Source organism: Dermochelys coriacea, chromosome 15 (assembly GCF_009764565.3).
Source record: "Dermochelys coriacea isolate rDerCor1 chromosome 15, rDerCor1.pri.v4, whole genome shotgun sequence".
Lineage (NCBI taxonomy): Eukaryota > Metazoa > Chordata > Testudines > Dermochelyidae > Dermochelys > Dermochelys coriacea.
Genome location: NC_050082.1, coordinates 3663289 through 3675182, shown reverse-complemented (window position 1 = coordinate 3675182; position 11894 = coordinate 3663289). Strand labels below are relative to the sequence as shown.

At 61.4% G+C, this 11894-nt stretch overlaps 1 protein-coding gene across 1 annotated transcript; it reads left to right on the top strand.

The window, feature by feature from the left end:
* Positions 1-4401: 4401 nt before the first annotated feature.
* PLA2G3 (phospholipase A2 group III) lies at positions 4402-11843 on the top strand. The gene is made up of 7 exons (XM_038373975.2): positions 4402-5117; positions 5986-6118; positions 6797-6931; positions 8403-8938; positions 9206-9335; positions 9686-9817; positions 10600-11843. Exons 1-7 carry the CDS (start codon positions 4430-4432, stop codon positions 10802-10804), a joined length of 1959 nt encoding a protein of 652 aa, XP_038229903.2. The 5' UTR covers positions 4402-4429; the 3' UTR covers positions 10805-11843.
* The last annotated feature ends 51 nt before the right edge of the window (positions 11844-11894 follow it).

The window sequence follows — 11894 nt, the reverse complement described above, 5'->3', positions numbered from 1 at the left end:
CTGGTTGCTAGGTGTCAGTGTCCTGGTGACTGGGTTTTCCATTGTATTCTCAGATTTTCCACGGATATCGGTTGGCCTAGGCCAGTCCTTTTTAATAACCCATGGTGTGGAGAAAATAAATAATGAAGTGTTATTTACTCCTTCTCATAACACCAGAACTAGGGGTCACCAAATGAAATTAGTAGGCAGCAGGTTTAAAACAAACAAAAGGAAGTATTTCTTCACACAACACACAGTCAACCTGTGGAACTCCTTGCCAGAGGATGTTGTGAAGGCCAAGACTATAACACGGTTCAAAAAAGAATTAGATAAGTTCATGGAGAATAGGTCCATCCATTAGCCAGGATGGGCAGGGATGGTGTCCCTAGCCTCTGTTTGCCAGAAGATGGGAATGGGCAACAGGGGATGGATCATTTGATGATTACCTGTTCTGTTCATTCCCTCTGGGGCACCTGGCATTGGCCACTGTCAGAAGACAGGACACTGGGCTAGATGGACCTTTGGTCTGACCCAGTGTGGCCGTTCTTATGTTTTTATGTTCTTCTTCAGTCCCCTCAGACAGCGAGGCGACACTCACACACTACGGCCATATCTATTCTACCACTTCTGTCAGCAAAACTTGTGTCACCCAGGCGAGTGAAAAAGCAGCAGCCTGAGTGACATAAGTTTCACCAGCATAAGCGGCAGTGTGCACAGCGCTCTGTCGGCAGGAAAGCTGCTCCCCTCAACGTAGCTACCGCCGCTCACTGGGGGTGGTTTAATAATGTCACCGGGAGAGCCCTCTCCTGTTGGCACAGAGCGGCTACACGGGAGATCTTACAGCGGTGCAGCTGCATTGGCACAGCTGTGCTGCTGTAAGGTCCATAGTGTAAACATGGCCTAAGTCTCTACACCTGTCAACTTAATCCTTTTTCCCCAACTGGGTAACAATGCAGAGTATGGGGGAAACTGAGGTACACACAGGGTTCATACAAATATTACCGAAAATTCCCACTTTGTCACATCTCCTTATTCCGAGTGCTTTCCATTTGCACAGCTGTCTCCTGCTCTCTTGGGACTGGTCACGCTCCTTTGCCCTTGATGCATGTCCCACAGACCTCATCTCATTCAGCCCAACTGGGCATTTGCTCCTGTTGAACATAGGTCCATCTCTTTGTCCCACAGCAGAACACTCCATACTATTGCCCCTTTGACCCAAGCCATTCACCATTATTCAGGGCCTTGCCAGATTGTTTCTATTAGGATGAGGAATTGGTGAGATGAGAAAAGTCTATTCTTTGTACAATCCTCTTTATTTACAAAGAATGTGCAGAAGGTCCCACTGCCCTGAACCCAGTAGGTGCAAACATCAGCAAGCAGCTTCCTTGCTCAGAAATCCTCATGTTTGCTCCTCCAGCGAGCTCTGTGCCCAAGCACACTAACTGTTCTGGAATAAAGCAATTTATCTTCTGGAACAGAGTGCAGGCTATTGGCACCAGTTTCCTCACATAAAGAAGCCCCAAGGCTCTGCAAGAAATGAGAGAATAAGACCAGAAAGGTTACTCATGAAGAAGTTCTGGCACTTGTATTTCTACAACAAGTTTCATTTTCTCTGTACTGCACTTTTAAATTTCAAAGAGTCGGCCCACCTGCAGGGAGAGCACACACCGCGCTCTCTCTCCCCTGAAGACTTTGCTTTTGGTCTTTCTTGTTGCTGTTTTCCTTATAAAAGTCCTTCCACTGACAGCACAGGCTGCTCCAGAGGAATGGGAAGCAGAGGTAGGCTGAAACCCACCCCACTCTAAGCTGGGGAGGCAGCAAGGATCTGAGCTCATTTTGCGGAAGCTAAATATCCAGTATCTCATGGGATACTCTGGCACCTGGCAGCCTCCCCCCGCCATCTCCCCACAGCCTGGTTGGATCCTCACACATGGCTGGGCTGAAGGGATGATCTTCCAGTGGCTCCTTATGGCCACTGGGGTGGCATGGGGCTCTGTAGGTAGCAAGGTGCCCCTCTGCCTCCCCAGGCACAGCCCCCTCTGCTGCATCCCAACAGGGAAGGAGCAGCCAGGAGGAGGAAGCGGCAAGTGGAGGTTGCAGGGGGTGTGGGCAGAAAGGGGAGGGGCAAACAAATGCTGGTCCCAAGCTCCCCGTTGTCCCAGCTGCTTCTCTAGCCTCCCCCGTAGGGGCCACTCACCCTCCTACCCCAGTTTTGTGCAGGATGTGGGGGAATCAGGGACATCTGCATGCCCATGGGGACGGTGAGGGAGGATCAGGATTGCTCCCAGCCCTACAGCTCCATTGTGCTGGCTATGCTGAGGAAGGGGATCCTGGGGCAGGTGTCAGCCCTCTCCAAAGAATACCCTGGCACAAAGGCACCCTAGGAGTTGCAGACCCTGGCACAGGGTATGAGCAGGGCTGGCACATCGGTGATCCTACCTCATGGGCCCCAGAACAAGGGAGGCCCAAGCCACCTCCAGCTGTCACGGAGTCCCCGGGCGATGCTCTGCAACTGCCCCCTACGAAGCCAGGGAGGACTCTGGGGGAGTCTCCTGTCTGTGAGCAGCCTGTCTGCAGGACACACAGCTCACCCAGCTTCCACCTTCTTGGGTCTGACCTCGGAGCATTCAGCATCCTCTGCCCCTCCGTGCGCTTCCCACAGCGTGTCCACCCAGGCAAAGCCAGAGGGTCCTGCACCCCAACTCCGCAGTCAGACGTGACTCTCAGCCAGCCAGTAAAACAGAGGTTTATTAGATGACAGGAACATGGTCTAAAACAGAGCTTGTAGGTACAAAGAACAGGACCCCTCAGCCGGGTCCATTTTGGGGGGCAGTGAGCCAGACAACCCCGTCTGCACTTCACTCCATGTCCCCAGCCAGCCCAAACTGACTGACCCTCCAGCCCCTCCTCCTCTGGGCTTTGTCCCTTTCCCGGGCCAGGAGGTCACCGGATTACTTTGTTCTCCAACCCTGTAACTCTCACCTTGCAGGGGGAAGGGCCCAGGCCATCAGTTGCCAGGAGACAGTGTTGGCCATTTATGTACACTGGACTTTTCCTGTGCAACAATTACACCCCCTTATCCCACCACCTAGAGACTTAAGAAATGCATAGGGGATACTGAGGCACCCCTACAGTATTCAGAGGAAACAGTAAGAACAGTTCTTCATGTGTCACCATGCCCAGGCCTGCAGAGTCAGGGTCCCGGGCTTGGGCTGTTTGAATGGCAAGTTCAGGCGGTCCGATCTGCCCGCTCTGGGTGCAATGCCTGCACCACCAGCCCAGACGAGCTGAGACAGGTGCTGGGCAGGGAGTTGCGAGCAGGTGTCATTGGAGCCCCAGAACTCCCTGGAGTCACTTGGACTCAGGCAAGTTTTATCTTCTAAATAAAAAATTAAATCCTGGGGCAGGGACTTGCCTAGTGATTTAGTGCTTAGACAGGTGAGCAGGCAATCTGGGAGCCAGGACTCCTGTGTTTTGTTCCCAGCTCTGTAGTACCTAGTGAGCTGGTCACTGTCACCCTGGCCAAGTCCCATCCCTCCTATGTGCCTCAGTTTCCCCATCTGTATCATGATGACACTGACCCGCCTTTATAAAGTGCTACGCAAGTGCCACCTATTAATATCATTGATGGGGACACTGAGGCACAGAGAGGAGCCTGCCCGTCACACAGAGCCCATGGTACTGATGAGCATAGCCTCCCAAGTCTGATGGCACGTCCATGTTCTCACCACACTAGACAACTCTCCCTGTGCTAACGCCAGCCATTGCATTCTGCCTCCTTATCTCCCCATCTCCACTCACCTGCCCAGGGGACTACTCTTCCCTTCCTGCTCTCCCCGCGCTGGGGCGTTGCTGCGTGCTGTTCAGCAGCTGCCGCGGTGCACCCTAGAGGTGACTGCATTCCAGTGCTGGTGAAGGGGGTAACTTGCAAAGTACGCCAGGAAGCTGGGACACAGATGGGGCTAGGGAGAGGTCAGATAGTGGCCACTGGCTGACCCACTTCTCCGGCATCGTCTGGCACCTGCTCCCTGGAGGCTCTTAGGGGCCGTTTATTGCTGACACAGCCGGGTACAGCAGCCTCCGCGCGCCGGCGCGGCAGCTGCCCTGGGACCTGACCCAGAGAGGAGCAGCTGGGCAAGGCCCATGGGGTAGGGCCCCGTGCCAAGGGTCCTGCTGGCTCCTCCTTGCCTGTGCTGAGCGTGGGGCAGCCCACCTGAGTCACCCCCCACGGGAGCCGGAGAGGAGCCAGGAGACCTGCGGGCGTGATCCCGGCGGCCAAGCCACATGCCCTGAGGGCGCAGGGATCCGCCGCTCTGGGCCCGGGCGCCGCTCCCCACCATGTGCCGGGCTGGAGGCGGGCGTGGCCGGCGAGGGGTTTGTCGGGTGCGGCCCAATCAGCGGCGGCCGGCGGCCCAGCCCTCCCAGGGCTGGAGTCGCCGCCGATCACCCCATGCGGCTGCCGCGCCGCCTTAAAGCCGGGCCGGGCGCGGGGCTCAGCTTCCTTCGCTCGCCGGCTACGCGCCCCGCTGCCAGCGCGCCCCACAGCCCCCCGGGGCGCCCCTGGGCTGGCCGCGCGCCGCTGGGGACCATGTGGCCGATCCTCTGGGCGCTGATCTCCCTGGCCGAGCCGGGGGCCTGCGGGTCCCCAGGGTCCTTCAGCAGGAGCGACACCTTCTGCTACATAGAGGCTGCGGGCACCGCCGGGGCGGCGGGCACCAGATACCTGAGCTTCCTCAGCCGGCGCTCCGGCGCCCTGGCCCTCTTCCAGAGCGCCTGGGCTGGGGATGGGGATGGGGATGGGGATGGGCACCTGCTGGCCTGCTCCATCCAGGAAGAGCCCTGGTTCACGCGCCTGTACCAAGAGTCCTGTGCCAAGCGCCCGCAGAGCAGCCTCTTCACCAGCCCCTGGAGCCCGGCGCGCCAGCAAGCCCTGGACAGCCTGGCCCAGCAGGTGAACGCCTGCAGCAGGGCTGAGCCCTTGGGGGCTGGCAGGCCCCGGGTGAGGAGAGCGTCCGTGGGCAAGTGGGCAGGACTGGTCCGGGAGGAGCATGGGCGCAGGAGGACCCGGCGGGGCTGGACGATGCCGGGGACACTGTGGTGTGGAGCTGGGGACTCTGCAGAGAACCTCACCGAGTTAGGTAAGAGCTGTGGAGCTGCAACGTCCCCAGTGCCCCCAGCTCCCCTGTGGTGTGGGCAGGGGGAGCAGGCAGGTCCCAAACTAAGGCTGAAGAGGCTGGAATGAGTTGAAGGGGGTTAAATGAGCTTCCTGCCTTTGTCCTAGTGGTGACCCTGTGGCAAACGCCTGGGCCCAGGTCACCATGGGGCCTGGGAGGTCTGGGGACACCCTTATGGGGCTGCCCAGTCTCCTCAGTATGCTACCTGCAGGAGCTGCCCGTCAGAAGGGGCTGGATTTGCTGCTATTCAGTGACTCTGGCCTAACTGTGGCTCCAGTGGGACCGGGAGAGGTGGGCTCCCAGGACAGCTCAGTGTCCCTCAGTCTTATCTTTTTTCATCTTGGAAGATGGGGCTGGTCCCTGGTGACCCCAGGGCTGGCTGGCCCTGCTCCCTGGGGAATTCACCCACCCCAGCCTGCGAGCCTGTGTGTGTGACCCCTGCAGGAGGGGTGTAAATATCTGCGGGAGCTGATTCAAGGCTGCTGCATTCCTGAGCATGGTGTCGGTGGGCCAAGGTGCCCCATGGGGCCAAGACATTCCACAGGCTACTGAAGGAGGCCCTAGAGATGCCCTAATGGAGCCAGACCTTCAGCCAGCACAGAGCCTCCGCCCCTGCATGTCCAGCCTGAGTTGAGTGCTCTTCCCTCCTGGGGATCCTGGCTAGTGTGTGTGACAATAACCCACCCTGCAGGTCCCCTCCTGCCAATAGGTGCCCCACCCATCGCCCACAGGGGGCAGCAGCAAGGGTGCTGGGGCCTCTGCAGGCTGCTGCTTTGCTTTGCTGGGCAATGCTTCCCCAGTCCCCCCTGAGCCACCCAACCCTCCCCTGCAGGAATCTTCCAGGGCCCAGACTTGTGCTGTCGGGAACACGACCAATGCGCAGAGCAGCTCTCTGCCCTGGAGTACAACTATGGCATCCGCAACTACCGCCTGCACACCATCTCACACTGCGACTGTGATGCCAGGTGAGCTGGGCTGGCATGGGAGAGCCTGGCACGGGCAGTACTAGCCTGGTGCTGCACCAGCTCCCCAGCAGAGAAGTTGGGGGGCTGTCAGCTCAGCCACAGGGGAGCTAGTGTCTGTATCGCAAACCCACCCAGGCACCAGCATTGGCACTTTGGGCTCAGGAGATGCCTAGAGTGGCGGGGCTCTGAGTCTGGATTGAGGAGCATCAGCAGAGCTGGGGGCAGTGAGGCCTGCAGGTCCCCTCTGCCCATTTTGCAAGGCATGGTTGGGAGCTCCCAGCCCCTCTCGCAGCTGTGCGGCTTCAGAGTGCCCGCCCCTGCTCCAGTGTCCAGGGCCAGCAGGAGGCTGGCTGGAGATGACTCAACTCCCCAGGTCCCATGGAGACACCGGCAGACCCCGACTGCCCCTTTCCCTGGCGACTCCTGGATCATGGGCTGTGCAGGGACCTGTCGCTGTCACCTTGCATGCCCAACAGAGCCGCTAACCAGGGGTTCAGCGTAGGAGGGAGCTGGGATTGGACAGCGGCAGGGCTCCTCTGCAGTCCCTTCTCTGCTCCCGCTGCCTGCCTTGCGCCCTTTGTCTCCGAGCCAGCCCTTCCTCCCCCCGCCTGCCAACATCCGGGCTGGCTCCCTTGTACTGCGCAGCCCGAGGCTCTGACGCCCCTTGCTGGGTTGCAGGTTCAAGCAGTGCCTGCTGGAGCTGAACGACACCATCTCCAACATCGTTGGCATCACCTTCTTCAACCTGCTGGAGGTCCCGTGCTTTGTGCTGGAGGAGAGCGAAGCGTGCGTGGACTGGCACTGGTGGGGAGGGTGAGTACCCACACAAGGTCCTGAGCCCCTGGCCCTGCTCACAGAACCATGCCCAGCTTCTCGGGGGGGCTCTCTGACCCCAGGGCCGTCAGGCGGGGCAGGCTGGAGTTGCAGCCGATTTCCCTAAGCCAAGGTTCAGGGAAGCGCCTCTGGGCACTGCGCCCAGCTGGCCAGGCTCCTGACTGCGTCACTGGAATGGGGGCTGCGCCAGGTTTCTCACTGGTGTGTCCCTGCAATGCCCTTTGCTAGCAGTGCTGAATGCACTGAAGGTAGAACCGGAGCTGGGCAGCATTCCCATCCACCCCTACACCGCGGGCTCCTCTCCGGGGTGCTCCTGGGGTTGAGAACCTGCTGCCACGTGATGGAGTGCAGAGATCAGCTTTCCAGGGGCTCTCATGAAGTGCCCCATGACTCCACGTCAGCTCATCAGACATCCTGAATCCTGCCAGACCACATGGAGCGGCCACAGGCTAACCGGCGGGAGCAGGGTTGGTTCAGGTGTGGGAAACAGTGCAGGAATAGGACCGACACTGCCTCTTGCGAGCTGTGGAGCAGAGACAGGCCTGGCACCGGCTGCGGATGGCGGAGCCGCCACCTGCCCTGGCTGTGCGGTGAGGTCTCTGAACTCAAGACACCTCTAGGAGTGATTCTCCAGCCAGGCAGGGTCTCAGTCAGGCTGCTCGCGGCACCATGCCAAGGAGGTAGGGAGCCCCAGGATGAGGGGCGGGATGGGAAGGGAGGGACAGACTCGCCCAGCACAGGGTGTCCCCTGCGGTTCTGGCTGGTGGTGGGGTGCGGGGCACATGGGGACTCTACCAGGTGACTGTCCTCTAATGGTGGAGGGGAACGGGGGAAAGACAGGTCAGCAGGGGGCAGATAGTGGGCAGGGGGCCTGTGGTGGGACCGAGCCCTGCCGGTGGGGGTCGCTAGGCTCTGCTGCCGTCCAGTGTGTGGGCGATCGCTGCAGAGCTCGCAGGGCTGCCGGCCCAGGATGCCTGGCAGAGATCCTGGCCCTGCTCCCTTCTCCTGCCCTGGGCTGCCTCTGTCACCCCATCTCTCCTGCTGGACATAGACTGCCAGTGACCATGACCGTGTACTGGCCCCAGGCTGTGGCTCCCTTGCTCGGCCAGGGCAGGCTCAGGCTGTGGGTTCCCTGGCTGGCCCTGTGTGGGGGAGGTGTGCTGTGGCACCAGTGGGGTGTGTCCCACTCCCTGACTGGCTGCTGCAGGTGGCACGACTTGGCAGGTGGGACGGAGCCAGTCAGCTCCACCCCTGTCCTGACACTCCCACATGATGGGGGCACGGTGCCAGTCAGCACATGGCTGTCAGGAGCTCCAGCAGCACAGCCCTCTGTGCCAACTGGGAGGGGGCAGGTGTGTGGGTCTCAGGGGAACCCCTAGGAGCAGAGCCCAGCCCTGGAGGGGGTGGGAGTTTGGGGGATTGCCTTGTCTCACTCCCCCTCTGCTCCCAGGTGTAAACGCTATGGCCCCGTAGCCCTGGCCAGGATGGTGCAGCAAAGCCAGTACCACTACGGCCTGCCCCGGGGGGAGACGGCCAGCCCTGCCCTGCACCCCCCGGGCAAGGGCAAGAAGCACATCAGGCGGGGCAGGAAGCACCAGAGGAAGAACAGGAAGAGGCCTTGGCAGGACGATGGGGCCCAGGGGTCACAGAGCCCCAGAGAAGATCAAAGGCTTGTCACGCCCCCCCAGCCCAGGGGCTTGGGCACGCTGCTCCCTGCCCTTGCTGAGGATGGGGCCACCACCCCACACAGGCGTGTCTCAGTCCTGGGGGGGCAGGAGTCACCACCCCTTACAACAAGGGCCTCCGAGCAGGGCCCCACGCCAGACACTGAGCACCCACCCCCTGGTGGGGCTGGAATGGAGGGGGAAGAGCAGCCCCAAGACAGGGACTCAGCGCGCCCTGCCCAAAGGACTAACTTGCCGCTCCCCCCAGCCTCGGAGCCACGCCACACCCCCACACTGCACCCGCCCAAGCTGAGCCACCGGGGTGAGTGAGGGCTCTGGGCACAAGGGTGGGGGAGCTGAGGGGGCTGGAGGGTTGCCATGGGTTCTCTGGGGTGGCATGCTCTGCGGGGGAACTCCCAGATACTGCCCGTGCCCATGGTGTGTGCGCGCAGAGCTTGGGTGCCTGTGGCACTTGGCACAGCATTGTGCATACCAAGGCCCTGGGTAGAGTTTCTGGGCCCCTGACCCACTGGGGGGGGGCCCGAGTGATGTGCCTCAGTTGACCCCGAGCCCAACTTCCTCCCCCCAGCCCCAGGAAGGAGCTGCGGATGTTACCGGCGCCTTGACCAGTGTGAGCACAAGATTGCACCCCATGAGGTCAAGTACCAGATGCGCAACCCAGACTCCCGCACCCTTTTCCACTGCAACTGCACCCGCAGGTGAGTGCCACTTCCTCAGGCAGTGGGGCCCTCTCTAGAGTCAGACGCCCCTTGGGCTGCAGCTGGGTGGGTGCCCCATGCTGGGACTGGCACTGGCTAGCTCTGCTCTGATTGGTGTATGGAGTGAGTGGCCAAGGGGCTGACACTGGGCTTGTTCCTTCCCACCGTTGCCCAAGCTAACCCTGTTTCCCAATGACTGGGCCAGGTGGTCTCTGCAGTGGGTGAGGGGGAAGGATGGGGTGGAGGTGCTGGGGACTCTGCAGGAGCAGGGGGCACTTGGTGCATATCTGGAGGGGCGCTGGCCTCTGCCTCCAGTGGGGTCCTGCTGCGAGCTGTGCCTGTCCCCACAGGCTGGCACGGTTCCTGCGCAGGACGAAGGGCCCCAATGAGGTGGAAGAGGAGGTGCTGTCCGACTTCATCTCCACAGCCTGCTTCGTGCTGGAGCCGCCCAGGGGCTGTGCCGATGGGGAGCAGCAGCCCAAGTGAGTGCAGCAGATTCCCAGGGTGGGAGAAAGCTGGCATGGAGTCCCCTGCAGCCTGGGCTCCCAGTCTGGTGTTGGGGGGAGGTCCCCTATGCTGGTACGTGGGTGCTGCCTGGTTTGGGCCCTACATCTGCTTGAAGATCCCCTTGGAGGTGCTGAAAGGGGGCAGCCCAGGCTGGGCTTGCAATGTGGCTTTCTCACCACATGGTGGCAGCACAGGATCACCCTGTGCATAGACAGGGCGGGAGGGATTGGAGCCTGGATCCCCTGTCTAGTGGAGGGCCAGGCTAGGGGCACCGCTGGCATTGAGGGCCCCCATGCAGTGCTGTGGGCATTCAGGGGCTCTTTCCCCACCTGGAGCAGGGGCGAGGGCAGGTGCTCACTCGGAGGAGCCCCTTCCCCTTTCCCTCTCTGCTCCAGTTCCCTGCCCCACAGCTGCCTGGCAGCACTCTGTCATTAACAGTGGCAGTGTTATGTTGGGATCTGGCAGAAGGCACAGCCTGAGTGGGGCAGGCTGGCAAGCAGAGGGGCTGGGGGGAGTGCCCAGGCCTAGAAGCCATGGGAGGCTGGAAGAGAAGGGGCTCAGTTCAGCTCCCTACAGTATGCCCCCATGGGCCCACGGGAGCAGGGTGGAACTGGGGAATCTGGGCCCCTGCCTTCCTCCCATCCTCCCTCCTCAGCCCCATGGGGGTTGATTCCCCAGCAGGCTGAGGGCTGGAATCCTCCCATGGTGCCAGTGGCCTAGCGCTCCCTGGGCTAAGCACGCTCCTGTTCTCTCCCAGCTGCATCGGGTTGGGCCGGGCTGTCCTGGCGCCCGCACGGCACCTGAAGAACACGCTGGGGCGGTGGCAGGCGCGGCCCGCGGCCTCCGTCAAGGTCAAGCGACAGGAGTGGGAGGCACAGGGCAGCCCCCCCAGACTCTACGACAAGTGTCTCCAACTGGCCAGGGCAGCCCGGAGGTCAGACCATCACCCAGCGCCCCACTGAGGCCAGGGCACAGCCTGGACGTGGGACCATGGAGCCGACCTGTCTGCAGGGGGAACATGGAGCTGACGCTGCGGCCAGCCCTGCCCCTGCTCACTTCCGGCGGGGCTGGGGGACTGACTATGCCGGACATGACCGGCTGGGCAGCCTGTAGCCTCCAGCATGGACACTGAGAGGAGGGCATCTCAGGGAGACAAGACCCTCCCAGCCTGATCTGGGACAGAGGCTTGGCTGTTCCCTCCCTCTCCTTCACCTGCTGGGGCAGCTGTCCACTACCCCACACTCCTGGGGGGTGGGCTGGACAGAGCCCTGGCCTAGGCAGGAGCTGTGGTGCACATGTGGGGCCAGGCCAAGGTGCTGCCTCCACTCCATGTTCACCTGCGGGGAGCAGCCTGTCCTGTGCAAAGGTCAAATGAGCCCTGCCCGGAGGAGGGGCTGTCTGTCCTGCTTCGGGGGCACCCCCCCCCCGGGCTGGGTCCCTTGAACATGCCCTCAGGGGAGAAGCTCCAGGATGCTACTTCCTGAAGCTCTGCCATGGGGAGCAGGCGCAGCATCTCCTCAGGACTGCAGCCCCGGGGGGAGGGGGGACAAGACACTGGAAACCAGCCCCATGCTGCAGGGAATCTCATGCCTGGGGGTGAGCGGGCCCTGGCACTAGCAGTGCCCCCCCACCCTGAGGGGCAGGAGGACCCTGCTGTATCTCCCCGAGGCTGTGGGGAGGAGGGAGGTGAGTCAAGAAGGGTGTGCTGGTCCTAGCCTTGCTGGGGAAGCCTGTTACTGTCCTGCCTAGGGTGGGGGGCAGTGCCCCCCAGCCCTGGGGCAGAGCTGGCCTCTGGCAACTGCAGCAACAACTTTTCTAGAGAGCCTATATATTTTTTACATCTTTCCCCCCCAAATGCTGCAGCCCGCCCCAGTGCTGCCCTTGCAAGGCAGTGCTGCCCCTCCTCTGGCCAGGCATGGGGCAGAGGGGGCTGGGCCCGAATGTGCTAGGGCCAGGGCCATTGCTCTGTAAATAATGCTGCAATAAAGGGGTCCCTTCACACCTGCTGTGTGCTGGTGCTGGGCTGGGCTGGGCTGCTGGGGTCCAGGCCGG